This window comes from Rhea pennata, chromosome 2 (assembly GCF_028389875.1).
Source record: "Rhea pennata isolate bPtePen1 chromosome 2, bPtePen1.pri, whole genome shotgun sequence".
Lineage (NCBI taxonomy): Eukaryota > Metazoa > Chordata > Aves > Rheiformes > Rheidae > Rhea > Rhea pennata.
This window is the reverse complement of record NC_084664.1, coordinates 155,862,205-155,878,351: the sequence shown is the minus strand read 5'-3', so window position 1 is coordinate 155,878,351 and position 16,147 is coordinate 155,862,205. Positions and strand designations below refer to the sequence as shown.

General features: G+C 37.4%; 2 protein-coding genes across 4 annotated transcripts in view; both read left to right on the top strand.

The window, feature by feature from the left end:
- Positions 1–1,124: 1,124 nt before the first annotated feature.
- TMEM71 (transmembrane protein 71) lies at positions 1,125–15,092 on the top strand. Of its 3 annotated transcripts, none has more exons than XM_062570637.1 (11): positions 1,125–1,291; positions 2,907–2,988; positions 4,483–4,540; positions 5,639–5,851; positions 6,322–6,491; positions 6,964–7,143; positions 7,657–7,732; positions 8,068–8,117; positions 8,300–8,366; positions 9,835–9,861; positions 10,510–10,522. In XM_062570637.1, the coding sequence occupies exons 2-10, from the start codon at positions 2,949–2,951 to the stop codon at positions 9,839–9,841; spliced, it is 861 nt and encodes a 286-aa protein (XP_062426621.1). In that variant the 5' UTR covers positions 1,125–1,291; positions 2,907–2,948; the 3' UTR covers positions 9,842–9,861; positions 10,510–10,522. The 3 variants fall into 3 exon arrangements, with proteins under 3 accessions (XP_062426621.1, XP_062426619.1, XP_062426618.1); XM_062570635.1 differs by lacking the exon at positions 10,510–10,522 and adding an exon at positions 10,360–10,438; XM_062570634.1 differs by lacking the exon at positions 9,835–9,861 and having other exon boundaries at positions 10,360–15,092.
- The window catches only part of DNAAF11 (dynein axonemal assembly factor 11), a 40,634-nt gene continuing 37,081 nt past the window's right edge, over positions 12,595–16,147 (top strand). Inside the window, exon 1 of the mRNA XM_062570633.1 lies at positions 12,595–12,606. Within this exon, the coding sequence (XP_062426617.1) occupies positions 12,597–12,606 (10 nt within the window). The 5' untranslated portion in view covers positions 12,595–12,596. The remainder of the gene's footprint in view (positions 12,607–16,147) is intronic.

The following is a 16,147-nucleotide window of genomic DNA, read 5'->3' as shown; positions in this document are numbered from 1 at the left end:
TTGACTACATTTCCTTGCTGGTATGCGAACATTTCATTCCACTAAATGAGAAGAAGGGATGTTAAAAATGGACATAGCCCTCTGTTTCCATTTTTGAGCAAAAGGACTTTAAATTGTTCGTTTTAGATTGACTCCCATACAGGAACTCTTTTGCAATTTCCTAATTGCCTAATGTCAATTTTTATTTCCTTTTCTGTTAGTGAGAATTTTACATTTATTTGTTATTAGTGGAGGTATTTTTCCTTTCTCCGAAAAGAAAGTTGTCATTATATCACACATTTATCTCTATATGCTGTTAGATTTATTTGCTGTTTTTCAGTGATACATCTAGACATCAAGAGAGGCACCTACTAGCTTATTTGATCAATTTGTCTGAAGATGAAGTATCACTTCTATTGTGTAGCTTCTATTGTGTACACTTCTATGTGTACAGTCAAATCATGTTGATGCTGGGACATCTTATTCAGACCATATAAAACTGGCTTTATTTAAGGTATTAAGTGTATTGAAGGTACGATTAATTGATACATTACACGGTGAGAAACATATGCAATTGAACAATGAATATGATTACAAATGACCTATTTTTTCTCCTTCTGAAGAACTTTATGTTAATTTTATCTTTATTATGATATATATTTGCAATAGTTTTTCGTTTTTTTTGAACCATGAAACTTAATGAATTCTGAACTCTCACCAAATGCTGCTTCTGCGTAATAGTGTTTTTGCAAATTATCTTGTCACTGCATGGATTTTTTGGTAGTTGGATGATTTTGCTACATCAAAGCTTTTCAGTCTTAAAAGTAAACTCATGCACTATTTTAGCTAGTATATGGACTGATTTGGATATTTCACTTTAAAGTATTCTGAGCGAGATGAAAAAGCGAAGCTGAAACAAAAATCTGTGTCACCTTCCTTTATGAGAAAAGGTACAGTCTTTGGTCTCCGTATCATAACTATAATGAATTGCTATTTATAGTTTTTGCGTTCTTCAAAACAATCTGCAACAGAGTTCATTGGACTAATCTTGCTCTTCAGTTTGCTCTTCAAAATGAATGCTTCTGATATGAGGCTACTTAACAGGAAGCATGACCTCATTCTGCCTCTATGCTTCTGATTGCACAGTCTGTTTTCAAAGGGAAACAAGGGACTTCATAGACCTGCCTTTCCGAAGACCCAGTGCTGTTCTGTTCCAGGAAGCTGCAGAAAGAGCACCCTGCACTTACATCCCAGAATTGTTGATGAGAAACTTTTTTGCACACGTTTGTTGATAGGGAAATGGATTTTCCAGGTTTGGAAGATTTTACACGTATTTATGTTTTAATACAGTGGTCAGCTAAGGAGGAACTAAGCTTTGGATTGATTTGCATTCTGCTGTCCAGGAAGCTTTGCATTTTTGTGAATGTTATTATCGCTACCTGCAGGGAGGGAAGACTAGAATACTCTTCAGAAAAGGAGTAATATATATGAAAAAATAAAAATGTTTCATGTAGACACTTATGTTTGGAAGGTATAAGAGAATGAAACTGGTTGCCTAGGCTTCTACTATTTTAAGTCAGCACTATATTTTGGTAGATAATACTGTAAATATTTACAACGTAAACATGCACATGAGATTATTGGCCACCAATTGGGGGCATCATTGGCTTAAAGATTAATTTGATATTAGAGAGAAAGGTGATTAAAATAGACTATTTTGTGCAGTGACTTTATGTTATGAGACTGAATTTTCTGGGTTTTCAAGTGTTCTGAAATTTCAGAATATGGAGTATTTTGCCTTAAGTTTTGATTTGACTTCTTGACATAAAATATTGCTGCATTTGTCTTAGATTTACTGTTAGTGAAATTTTTAAAGGCATTGGCTTTCTGTTGTGCCTTAGTTCAAAGGTTCTGTACTGATGTTCATTTTGTGGGTTGCGAATATAATTCTATTGCTTAACTGTACAGTGGTGGTTGAGATACTTTGTTTTGGCTTACTTATATTGTTACTGTATCTTCTCGCACTATTAATAGCTCAGAAATGTAACCAAATATTAAATTAAAGCAGAGAATTTTGCAGCATTGTCTGCAACATGATATTTACTTGCTTCCTCCAGTGTTCATGTTAATCTAATTATGATTTTCAAGAATCCTATTCACTAATGTACACACCAAAAATTTTGACAATATAGGACAGAGAAACAACCCATTGAACTGCCTGTTAAGTACATGACTGTTTATAGAAGCTTGACATTAGCATTACTTAAAGCAGTTTAAAAGCAATTCTGTGTAAGCTTATGTCAGAGAAAAATGTTGCACTGCAAAATACAACTACTCATAAACTGTTCTTCAAGAGAGAAACTCATCACCTCCCACTGGTATATTTACATATGTATGAGATCTCTCACTTTGTATCATAAACATGTATTCTTTTTTACCTTAAGTTTTACCTCACTGGAGGGCAGCAGATAAACACAAGTCCTGCAAAGACATTCTTCACTTGCAAATTTGTGACAATTCAAATTAGCAATGGAAATATTGTGGTTTGTTCTGTCACTTTGTTGCATGTATGTCAATACTTTCTAATGAAAGCAGTATCCATGTGTGAGCTATTTTCAAAAGTTACTCCTTTTCAATGGTTGCTCCTTTGTATTATCATAACTAAGAAATTTGAATGCAGTATAATTGTTATGGGTTTCAGCAGCTGGGAAGAAGTTTTACCCTCAGATTATTAAACAATTGTAATTAATTTAATTGATGCCGAAGCTCTTTCATTTTCAGACACATTCGCCCTGGAATCAGTATGGGTTTTACGTAAAGGAGAATATTCAGTGGACTATGGTATAACTAGAAATGTGAATTATAGATCCTGATAGAAACCAAACAAAATAAAGTAGACCTGTCTTTCTTTTTGAACTGTTTTACAGATACTCTGTAATCCCAGGGTGTATGAAACACTCCTTTTCAAGATGCATGGGATATCACATGTTGTGTCAACACCAGCAGCAAGTAAATTTATGCACATTTATTTAGGCTTTTGATGAAATCTGATGTAGTGAGGACTTGAGATGATTGACAAAATTTGAGATTTTTCCGCCTTTAGTTTATACCCAAATCTACTAACCACCTGTTGAGTTCTTGCTGTATTTTCTTTTAGAGTTCAGATGAATTTCTTTTATGGGTATAATATTTTTGCATCATTTAAAATCATAACTGTGTACATGATTTTACCTAAAATAAGAAGAATTCTTTCAGGAGCTAGTTGTATGCGTAACATCAGTCTACAACATGTCAGTCTTTGAAGTACATACAGCACTCTCTCACTTTTTCTACTTTTTGCTGTGTGAGATTTTTACTAGTGTTGTTTGATCTCATTACACCTCCATCATGAGTTTTCTTCTCTCCAGACTGTTTTTGCTAGTGCTTCCCTTTGGAAGCACTCACGTATCTCACAGCAAAGTGAAATACTTTTCCAAAATGCAGGAGAAACAGTATGTATGGAAGTAGGTAATAAGAGTGATCTGCAAAAAATACCCCGGAGAGTTTTACCTCCCTTCTTTGGCAACCTTGCCTGATCCCTAAACTGAGCCTGCCTATCCAGGCTATGACTGACAACTCCACTCCAAAGGAGGGTAAACAAGATCACTGAAGTGCAAACACTGATCTTTGTCTCTTTTCTTTGTCTCAGATTTTGATTAAATACTAGAAAAAAAAAAAAAAAAAAACGTAGACCAATCTCCTCTCATAGGTGAATTAATCCTTATTAATTCATTTACTAACAGTGTTGTAAGCATAATAATCAAAAGATACAGGAAAGGTAAGGTAATATAGAGAAAGATCGTATCTTTTATCATTCAGTATAAATACAGATATAGGCGGACAACTATTGCTTGCATTTCTTAAGACTGATTCTGTCAGATGCTGAACGTCTGCAGCACTTGACAGACTTGAATTTTGGTAATCCAGACAAATCCTGTTTCTCTGTTCTCGTGCCACGATATTATTGTCAAATCTTTACCGCTGTCCCTTCTCCCTATGCTTGTTGGGCCATGTCTGCAAATATCATCTGAAGAACATACTATAATGATAGTTGCAGCCCTTCCATTCCACCATATTACTCTTGCCAATGCATGTACTATTTCCAGCATGAACCAGATTTCTGGGAAAGTATCATTAAAATTACTGTAACTGTTACATGCCTGTGTCCCTAACTATTTTTGCCAAGGTAGTATGCTCTGCAGAGTACAAGTATTTGGTCATGGTTAGCTCTGATTCTGTGTTGTCCTTGTTGAGCTGCTATTAAACAATTTACTGTAAATGCTATATCTTTCATCTATTCTTTCCTCCTCCTTTTTTTTCCTTTAATCTCTCCCTTCCTTTCCTTTTTTAACTTTCTTTATACTTGTTATTTGCTTAAGGTATCTGTAAGTGAAGACCTGTCAACTGTTTGAGCTGTCAAGAGAAATGTAACAGCTTCTTGTTATTTGGCCTTTGCCTCTGCAGGTTCAAGGGTTTTTGATGGAGAACAAAGACTCAGCGCCTCAAAACATAGTTTTCCACGGTAGGGAGTAAGATTAGACTTAATTAATCTTATTTTTATTTTGTTGGAGATTTCATAAAGTCCCTTCTGGGTCACTTAGGACTACTGTAGTGCTGATAGTAATTTAATTACTGCTTTAAATGGAAGCTCAGAAGTACTGCAGTGGAGCTTCAGAAGCGCTGGCTTTGCAATTATGAGGTTTTGTAGTATCTCTATTCCACTTTCCTTCTTCTTCACTGAAAGTGTGGTATGCCTCTCTGACGTGCCGTATGGGGTACTGAAACCTGCTACTGAAACCTGTTTCAACCACTGAGTCAGTCCAGTGGCTTCCTGACTTCTATGGATGTCACTGTGTGCCCACTTGGAAATCAGAGTTAAGGAGAAAAAACTCAACATAAGTGCCTATCCAAGTTAAATAAAATTCCCATTGCAGAAAAAGTCTACAGTGTTTCAGATTCTTTCACCTCTGTCACTACTTACATCTATTTTAAATACCACATAATATATTTTTATGGGCTATGTTTGATTTCAAAATTAATTGCATTTCAGTGATGGATGTAGTTGTCACTGCATGTAGACTTTATCCCATATAGTTATAGCTGCATAGTTTCTAGGAGCTGTGAGAATTAAAAGTCATGTACCTTTAACTCTTCATTGTGTATAGCAAGAGGATAAAGAGCACATCAATCCTGCCTTGATTCAGAGGCACTCAGGTTTACACCATGCACAATGACTCAGAGGAGCACAAAACTGGAATAGCTTTGGTGACTCCATGGATGTGGAGGTCTGGCAGTACTCCTGTATGCAGCAGTACTGCCACAGCAGCACTCCATGTATTTCTCAGTTCAGGCTGGCTCCATGCATTCATGCAAAGCTCCACTTGGTATGAAGCCCTACTCCTATCTGGGAAATGTGAGGTACATGCACTCTAGTTGACTGAGAACCTCCTTAGGTCTAGAAGTAATAGCATTATCCATATATATTTTTTTTTAATTTATGTTAATACCAGCCACCAGTAATTGCGAGTTGATGGTATATGTAATTTATTATTACTAAATTGTGGTTTTGCTCTATCTAGATATTTGCTAAATTAGAAGGTTTTATGTCTCTCTTATTCAGTTGTGCTTGTGCCTTTCTGGATGATGAGAGTGGCGACGAGTGGTGTTCCATAAATCCTTTGACAGGCTCCCCTTTCACGTATCGCCGAAGCCCTCGGCTGCTTTCTAATGGTTATTACATTTTGACAGAAGACAGTTTTCTGTTTGATGAAGAAGGCAACATAACACTGACACCGTCACAAACAAGTGTTACATATAAGGAAAATTTAGTTCGGTAAGTGAACTATACACAGATTTTATTCAATGTTGGGAAGTGGCTCCACATCTCTAGACTCATCTAGAGATTCCTGTGTGGTTGCCCACATTTTATTTGGCATAAAATAATTTCTTAATTTTTCCTTTATTTATTTATTAGTTTTTCTTAACAGGAACATCTCAATTAATTTAGTTTAAATAGCACAGTGATTAAAGTCATTTGAATTTTGGCCATGTTACTGTTAAGAACATAGTTGCTGTTCTAGTTGGAGTTGTGTTTAATAGCTAGAAATAAGAGCTACAGCTCATTTTCCCAGTAAGGTGTTATGATGATAAGGTATAAGAAAAAAGGTGTGAAAGACAGGTTTGATCCTAGAAGCTTTAATCAGGAAAAATCTCAGATTTAATTTCTGCACACATTAGAGGTCTGTTTCCTGCTCAGTAAGACTGATTAACTCTGTCCCTTGATAATGTTTCTTTTCTTCCTAGCGTATTCAGGCGGAGGAAGAAAATCCGTCGCTCTCTTGCCAGCTTGTTCAATCTCAATGCCTCTAATTCATTGCTCAACACCACTGTCCTCAGCAATATGGATTCTTCCCATGGAGATGATTCTTGGACTGATGGATGCAGTAAAGTACAAGTCAGTCAGGGTGATATTGGTAAGTTCTGGCCAAGTACAAAGTAATTTAGCTAAAACATTATATTGTGTATTTAGTGGGAAGTGGGTATCTGTTTCTATAATTTTTGTATGGGATGTCTGCTCAGCTGTGAAGGTAAAGGGGTATGTGAAGGACAGAATTTTAATTGGTGAATTGAGCTAGTGGCATTCATGCCCAATGGGAATTTTTAGACTGAATTTGAATGCAAAGTCACCACCAGTGAGATTTATCCCAGTGTGATTAATAACTGGCACTTGCTATTTCTACCTGGCCATTTTTATAACTTCATCGTGTTACATTTTATCCAGTTTTGTATTTATTTTGCATGTTTTCTCCTGGGTATATTGAACCTGCCTATTCTCTACCCCAACAATTTGGAAACCTCCCTATGATTGAGTAATTTTTTTTTCTTAGCACAAATTGTCAAAGCCCTTCTTTTGTGCGTGCTAAGTTACATATGCACTTTTTGTAGGTGATTCAGATTTTTCTTCTGAATGTAATGGTCATGTATCACAAAGGCAAGCTCCATCAGCTAACGGAGCCTCTCTCACCAAAGACAAGGAGTTAATTCAGTCTGAGAAACCATTCTCTGCTGCACTATCTTGCCCCCAGTTTATGATAGATGACAGTGAAGATACCTTGAGCAGCACAGGTACGTTAAGTTCTTATCCTGATATGTATTCATACAGAGCATTCATGCAGAGCAGAATGTATTTCAAGAAATACAAATTTTAAATAACAGCTTAAAAATAATAAAATCTTAAAATGGATATTCATTTGTTTACTCCACTCCACTCACATTTTTTCCTCTCCGATTTTCAGTAATAAAATGGAAAAACAAAAAAGCAGAATAAGGAGTAAAATGGAGGAAAGGGCATGGGGACAAAACCTAAAAAAAATGCAGTTATTCAGAAAGGCTTATCTTATGAGAGCATTGGAGGGTATGGTCTTTCTGTGATCATAGTGGAAAAGGACTCCCAAGATTCACTGAGAGTATGAAAATTAGGTTTTCACTTTGAATAACCATAGGTGAATTTCTCTTAAAGTGAAGCTGAGCCTGGTCTCACAGGCTGAAGGTAATGTCTTGCAAGTACTTCCTGTTACATGTTTACTTTCGTGAAAATTCATGAGAATTATTTTCTTTATCTGCTTCTTTTTATTTTAGAATCTCGTACAGTGCGAAATATCCTCTCTCAAATGGCTGTACTGATCGTGTGTTTAATCATTTCAGTATGTGCAAGGTAATTTTTATTTCTTTTTTTATTGCTATTTATGTTAACACTTACTCCATTTCACCTGGTGAATAAAGCATAAATTAATGGTCACATTTGCAAAGCTAGATACGTCTTATTGTAAAAATATATTTGCACTTGGGAGTCCATGCAAACAAAGGCAAAAGATATTTAGTTCTAGGAGTTTATCCTCAATAGCCTAGATATTTTAAAGTTTCAAATTCCAGTTCAGGTGGTTCATCTGCAAGAAACATCTCTCCTCTTTCTACTCAGTCTTCACCTATATCAATCAAATATACATCCATTTCATTTTCTAAATTTTATGGGTATTGTTTTGTTCTCAGATATTTTCTCGGAGGATTGTCTATGACTTTGTTGCTGATAATATTGATTTGTAAGTATGGACTTTCTTTATACTTAACACAATACTTTACCAAGACACATCTGAGGATCAAACTCTGTCCTTAGATATATATCTACAGCTCTTACTGATGCTGCTAAGAGCAAAATGTGGGCATAGGGGAAAGAATGCATTTTCTTCAATCAGTTACAGATTTTTGCATTTAAACTTCACAGTTCTGTCAGAAGATACTGCTGTGTCGTCTTTCATCAGTCTTGTCACATCTTTCAAAACTAAGTTTGGGTAAGTAGCACTAATGTCATGCAATGGCTAGAGGAATTTTATGTTAAAAAGAGCAGGGAGAGATTCTTTCTGCTGTTTTCATATCATAAAATAAAAGGCGTGGTCTGAAGTTACTGATAAAGGATTTAGCTTTTCCTCTTACTTACTGGTATTTGTATAAATTTCCTGCTCATGTTGAAAAGCTACCTTTTTATAATTTGCAATAGCAGATATCTATTAGCAAAAAAGAAAGATAAGCCTAATTGCCATAAAATAGACAAGCAAAGGTAGACCAGGGCTAGTATCTTATTTTGAATCAAGAGGTATGCGTTTGAGCCTTGCGTGGTCTGTTCTCAGGCCACTAAGCTGTGCCTTTTTTGTTGGACTGGAAAAATCAGAAGCAGTAAAAGTTGCTAGCCCCATCTCCAAGGACATCTCCAGGCCACATTCAGGGACTACAGAACTGATATGACTTGGCCCAACTAACCCAACACACTATTAGTTTTAGGGCAGAGCTTTGGCCTTGGCTTATACTGTAGTCTGGTAAATGTCACAGAAAGTAATATTACATCAGTCTGAGTTGAACAAAGGTGATGATGTTGCTGCTCCAGCTGCTTTATTTCAAAGCTTTCCTTAGGAACTACAGCTTCTAAAGCCTTCTAGAGAAAAATACTTACACAGTAATGAAGTCTGAAGTGTATCTCTAGAGCAGCTCGTATATAGACCTCTGTGCTGCAAGCATGTATGTAGGTGTTGGATTTATGAATTGTCATTCCTTTGACTTTCTACTCAGCATAAAACTCTTCTGAGTGTGTAAACATTTAAAATTTTGAAGAGACTAAATCCATTTGGGGTTATCTGATTTTTTGTGTTGTGAAAGAGAAGCTCAAAAGGACATGGCTAATGTTTCTGAAACTGAGTCAGGGTTCAAGAGTTTGATGTATCCTGAGGGCAACAGGTCAAATCTGGCAGACTTCTTAAAATTTAAATTCAGTATTTTGGAAGTTAGAAATGACAAAGCAAAAGCTGGAAAGCCATATTGCAACGAGTCTCAGATTTTCAATATTCAGGGGTCTTATCATTAAACACTACACCTTAAATACTCAAGGATAGTATGTTTCACTTTGTTGCTATGTCATTAATCCCAGTAAAATCAATGGCACCAAGTTTGGATGGTGTTGCTAGCATATTGCAAACTCAGGCTCCAAAGTAAAGCTTTCTGATTTCCTCAATAGCTTTGTCTTCAGTCATAAATGAAGCAGTTGTTCACCAAAGGAAAACAAATACACTGTGAGAGGTTTTTGTCACTGGTGTACAGAGGCCACTTCTTTTGTTCTTGTCACAGGTGAGAAGTCACCTGCTCAAACAAGTAGTCGTAGAGTGTAAATGCATCTGGCAAACAAGACTCTACAGTTACAGATACACTGATTATAGCACAGTGTGGTCTTAATCAGAACATATAAAAATATATGCTATGGTTTTTTTCCAGGAAATAATTGGAAAGAAAGAATAATTGGTAAGTATATGTTTAAGTTGAGAAAGCTGAAGGATTTCATGCACTGTAGGGATTGTAGGATTTCATACATTGTAGTTTCACAACTCTCTATTGGGAAATAGAGCTCAAGCATGCCAGAAAGGTTCCTTGGAACTTCTATTTAAAAAAGTTTAGCTAGGGGACTCTTGCAAGCTTCCACTGTGAATTATTCCACTTTGCTGTCTAAAACTCCTCTTTGATTTCATTTGGATGAAATATTTTTTATTGTTTGATGACAGTTGCTAAAGAATGCAAGCTGTTAAACAACCACTACACTTTAGCCTAGAGAAAGCATGTTTTCAGTAACAGGTAAAGCAAGTCCTATTCTTTCAAAGTTTAAACAGAAAAGTAGGGCTAGGTGCTGAGCTGCTCTGATTTGGTACCACTCCACTGAATGAGTGAAGCAGCAACAACATGTATCAGTCCAGAGTACCTGGAAAACATTTGTAGATTCTTCTCTTTGCTATTTTTTTTCTTCAGTCAAGACTCACCTTCAGTCTCCAATCTCTGCTTATCAATCATTCTAAGCCTTGGAGCAGCTCAGGACCATAAAGCAAGACTGCTATTTCTTTGTAATGGAACTGGCCATCCCATTCCTGGCTCCCCTATTTCTCTTTTTACTTTGAAAAGATAAGAAGAAAAAAAAAATGGAGTCATGCACAGATTGGTATCCCTCATAATACGGATAAAACAGCTTTGTTCTTCAGTTCCCTGGATGAGTGCAGTTCAACTTCTGAGATGTAAAGGCAGCTGCATAGCTGCAGATGCAACCTGGAAATCCTTTGAGTTAGCCTGTAAGAAGAGGATGTTCATCCTGAGAACAAAGCATTTTAGAACTGTGTGCAGGCATTTGATCACTTCTCAGACTTACTAAAGCCTGTGATGAAAAATACATCTTACTCATCCAGTGTGCCAGACGGTGTTGCACCAGATGTGGCACTTCCTAAAGTCAGTGAGACTGTTTATATAAGGACAGCAGCACCAGAGCTGACTTGGATTTGGAAAGCCTGTATCAGTTTTAACCAAAGTAGGTATTACAGAATGGAATGCAGAACTCAGGATTGTGGCCTAGCAGGAACAAACTAAAATACAAGCTGGCACAGGATACTGTAAGACAGGACAGAGATTGTGGACAATTAGATCCCAAGCATTTCAAAATAAGCGTGTCTCTTGCCTTTTGTAGGCAGCTTAAAGGCAGAGTAGTTATTTCTGTATATTGCTATACCAGTTCACTAACGATTTTCATTTTTCCTTCTCCTCAAATATATTTTCCTCAGCTCTTCAACAACAAACTACTGTATACCAACTTATGGCCACCATTATATATGTTCCTGTGGGGAAAAAAAATAGAATTGTCAGTGTTCTTCCTTAAAAATACAATTATTTTTAGCTTTATTTGGGTCCCTGTCAAAGTATGGATGAGGCCATTCTTCTTGGTGACTGCAAGCAGTCATGCAAAGCAGTCCCTGTAGCCTCAGTCCATTGCATCAATAAGGTGCTATGTAGGAATGGGGTCCTACAAGCACTTTGATAGCAAACTGATGTTAAAAATTTTTGGCAATCCCAGCACAGGGCTATAAAGATGATCAGAGGGCTGGAGCACCTGCCCTGTGAGGAACGGCTGTGAGAGCTGGGCCTCTTCAGCCTGAAGAAGAGAAGCCTGAGGGGGGATCTTATCAATGTGTACAAGTACCTGAAGGGAGGGTGTCAAGGGGACGGGGACAAACTCTTTTCAGTTGTCCCGTGTGACAGGACAAGAGGCAATAGGCAGAAATGGAAGCACAGGAAGTTCCGCCTGACCGTGAGGGGGAATTTCTTCCCTGTGAGAGTGACGGAGCCCTGGCACAGGTTGCCCAGAGAGGTTGTGGAGTCTCCTTCTCTGGAGATCTTCAAGGCCCACATGGATGCAACCCTGCCTACCGTGCTCTAGGTGACCCTGCTTGAGCAGGGGGTAGGACTAGATGATCCCCAGAGGTCCCTTCCAACCTTACTGATTCTATGATTAATTCATCTTTTGATAAATAGCTGATATTTTCAAATACCTTCTGTATTATTTTTTTTGTAACAACATGCTATCAAAGGTAACGGATTTGGATAGAGTTGGAGCACATGTGGTAACATATTTCAGAAGCTTTACCGTATCATGTCTGTCATTGCCTTTTGGCCTTTATGCCAAACCTTTTGTAAAGAGAATAAAGGGTAAAAGAAACATAAGAAAAAGTAAAAGTTAATAGTGCCAAATTAATGCCAGGCCAGATTATTAGAGACCAGGGAGGCACTCTTCAGAAAACCAGGGAATGGGAGGTAGAAAAGCAATGATGAACCAATATTATCTGGATTCAGGTAAAAAAAGAGACCTGCAGCTATTAACTTCAGAAACACTGAGCCCTATTTTTTATCTTGGGTCTTTGCTACTGTGGAGACAAAATTAAACATAAATCCTGTGGGTAATCAAAAACAACTATCTTGTGACTCCAAGCTTTTATCATCTGCTTCTTAAAATATCTCCTTATATGCCAGTTTAGCTAGGACAGCATGGATTTCATCTTTCCATGCATCAAAATGATGATAATGTGTGAGTATGCTATTGCCTACCAAATCATTTTATAACTAATGCTATTTCTACTTGACCTGTGCTGTGCTAAAAGCGATGTTTGTACAGCCCCAGCTGGTAAATCAGATACGAAATATTGCCTGTGCAAGGGCCTAGTCTGCAGATGGGGTACAGTCAGACAGACTGACATAATGACAGGGACTTCAAGCTTCTGCAACGAATGCACACAAACTATAGGTTTTCATAGGAGAAGGAATCTAGAACAATAAAACTCTGCTGTCTGTGCATGTCTAACTCAGGCTCAAGCAGGTTATATATGTATTTCTAGGACCAGAAATCCCAAAAGTAAGAGAGTGAAGAAAAGAGTGCTTCCAATTAATTTAAAAAGCGTGTTTCTCTTTCGAACGGTAAATATAAGCCGGTTATATTTTGAAGCATCAAGAACTCAAGCAGGGTAATTTCACCCCAGTCACCAGTTTTGAATAGTAGCTTACTTTTGCCTAGTGCATTAAGCTGATCTCATATGAAGACAGGCCTTTCATTGTAACGTCTCCATATTTTATAGTTTCAATAAATAACAACAGTAACATGTCTTTTGTCATAAAACTTATGTAATTATAATAGTAGTTATAATATTCATACTCGTATTTACTTATAGTTACTACATTTGGGTAATTTTGTCAGTATTAAATATTTCTACTGCTTTGTTTACTAACTGTAGAATCCACTGAAAGTATGTATTTGTGTGATACTTATAAACACTTTGTGTTACCTACTTTATTGCCAGTTATGATAGGTCTTTTGCTAAATTCATTTTTTAAACTAAAGGAGTATAAAGATCATTAAAATAATTTCCTGGAAGAATAATTTGGAAATTGAAATCCCATAATGAGAGAAAAGTCTAAAACTACAATTATACTGCAGTCTCCTTTCAAAGTAAACTAATTAGTGCAGGTACATATCAAGTAAAGTAAAGGATGATTCAGCTTGCCAAAAATTTAATCTAAAATGAAGTGTTGTAATCTGTCTTTGAAAAAATATAAGTTGGAAATTAGAAGTATTCTAATCAGGAGAGGGGGGAAGTTCTGTGATAGCTTTGCAGTTGGGGTTGAATGGGTAAAAATGCCTAACTGGCTTTAAGATGCCAGAATATGCTCAGATCTGCCCTTAATTGATACTATTAATATATAATTAATTCATTAAGAAATCAGATTGGTTGGCTTTGACAATTCCCTTTCATATATTCCAGTGGACATAAAAGCAAAACTTGTATTGTTCTTCTGAAAAGGAGCACAATAATATGTTATATTCAGTCCTGTTGGATGAAAAATTGAACCCAATATCTGTCTGATGAAAAATCAAAGGCAACATTTTCAAACCTAAGTATTTAAATCCAGACTTTCAGAGGTAATCAATATATGCAGCTTCTGTTAACTGGAGAATAAAGCCTAGGATAATTTTAAACAGTAATTCTAGCAAAGAAAACCATTTATTGATTGTTGATTAACTGACGCATCTAGAAACAGAGGGATTTTTATATTTCCGTCCTCAGTGTTTAAACTCTGACCCAATTTTAATATTGCACCTGAGTTTAAAAAAGAATTAAAGAAGAATTTCAAGATAAAGAATTGTAACTCCCTAAACATTATCTCAATACCATTCATTACCATTATTTTTTATCGTTAGACTTTGTCTTACACTCTCCTATTTCTTGCTGAGTTCAGCTGAATTTCAGGGCCATTCTTGAGTATATATCATGTAGTACTTAACAGTGTAAATGTTCACATTAAATGAACAGAGGCAAGCACAATGTCTGATAATATTTATGGCATCCTGTAGCCTATAACGTTTCTAGTGTGTGAGCAAGTCTGTTTTGTATTTATCCTGAAAGCATTACACATAGAAAATCAAACTGTGGACTAAGATTTACTTTTTGAGTTAAATGTTATGGTATAAACAGCTCTGGTACAGAAAATAGCTATGGCCATTTAGCCCAGTTTTGTAGAATTTACTCCTTGGTGTACTTTTTGTGAATTAGCTGGAGTGTTTTGTAAATATGTTTCTATATTTTTGTACAGTTTGTCTTGCTGCTTTTTTCTTATTATCCTTAGCATTTACATAGCCATAAAGATGTTGTTCTTACTGTAGAGTGTTGTTAATAATGAATGCAATTATTAGGAATTGCATATATTCCAATAAATATGTTATTTGTCAGCTTATGTCCTGACCTGTAGGTTGTGTACTCCTTGGGAAAAGAGTTGTTGGTACATTGATATGAATGGGAAAGTTTAATTTTGCTATGGTTACTGAGTTCTACCACTGTAGAATATAGTGATAATAATAATAATATTTTAATTAAAAATTAATAGACATAGGGGCAGAATCTGAGTCGGTGTGAATCAGTTGGTTTTCATCAGCTAAGAATCTGACCTTAGCAACCAGCTAAGAATCTTTTAGCAACAAAGATTTGTCTGTGATTATCAAATACTATGGAGTGTGATCTTACCTGAGGATACCCTGATGCTGTGAGCATGTATTCAAAATACTTCTGATGCACTGTAATAATAATACTATAAAGCTTACTTTGTCATGAAATGGACTGATATTTTATATTGCACTGTTTTATTAATTTAACAAATAAACTTTCAATTTATTAAAATGGCAAAGTGAATTTATTTTGGGAGAGCATGCCAGATGGAACCATTTTTTCTTTTCCCTCAACTCCATTCTCCTACATTATTGCTGTCATGTACACTGCCATGTATTTGAAAATAAATGAATTCTGAAGTCTTCTGAGAAGTTGTGCAATATAGTATCTGCAAATTTTCTTTATGTGTATTGCACTGATGTCCTACAGGCTGAACACTGTTGTATTAGGTGTATAGTAAAAGATAATCCTCATGCTGAAGAGAATATAGTCTTAATAAGGACAGGAAACCAGTGCTATTATCCTATTTTAGCATATAGCATTGGCCCATGTATGTCAGGCGACACAGTAGCCAGCAAGCCAATGCTGTGTCCATTTACGCGGTCCTGGTAGGTTATATGGTAACAAGCTCATCCCCATCCCTACAAAGGAGCACAGCAGGGGTGTCCCTAAAACCCACCCAGAGCCATGAGCGCCGGCCACCCAGGGCTGTCCCAGGAGTGCGTCAGCCCCTGGACCGGGGACACCGCCGGTGAGTCACGGCGGCGGCTCCCCGTCACCTCGCAGACCGAGGGGTACTGCTGAGGGGTTCGGGGCGCATCGTGGGATGCTAAGGAACAGCGTTTGGGGACTGCACAAACTTGTTATGGGATGCTCAGGGTATGGACCAAACATGGAGAGAGGCAGGAACCGAGGTGGCTTGGGGAGAAACAAGCACGAGAAAAGAAAGGGATGAAGGGATAAGGGGCCCCGTGGATGTACCCAGGCTGCCGGGCTGGGCCTTGCCTGGCCGTCCCCTGCGCCTCGTCAGCACCGTCTGTCCTGTCCTCTCACTAAACTCCATTTCCAGCTATTTTCCTGGGCGAGGGACTGTTCTGCGTGCACAGGTGTGCGGGGAGGTCTGAGGGCCGGCAGCCGGAGCGGGATCCCGGGTCATGGGGCTCGTGGGCCTGGGTGCCAGAGCCCGGGCGAGCGAGGGTACGCATGGCAGCGTGCCATTGCCACTGATTAGCAAGCCGGAGCAGCCGGCGAGTAGGGGGAAGTGGCCTGGGAGCCAGGTCTGTGCA

Excerpts from the sequence above, each read along its gene's own strand:
- TMEM71 (XM_062570634.1), top strand. The coding sequence starts at position 2,949 with ATGCATGGGATATCACATGTTGTGTCAACACCAGCAGCAA. Across the intron at positions 4,541-5,638 it reads TCAAAACATAGTTTTCCACG|TTGTGCTTGTGCCTTTCTGG; the intron begins GTAGGGAGTAAG and ends TCTCTTATTCAG. Across the intron at positions 8,118-8,299 it reads GTTGCTGATAATATTGATTT|TTCTGTCAGAAGATACTGCT; the intron begins GTAAGTATGGAC and ends TAAACTTCACAG.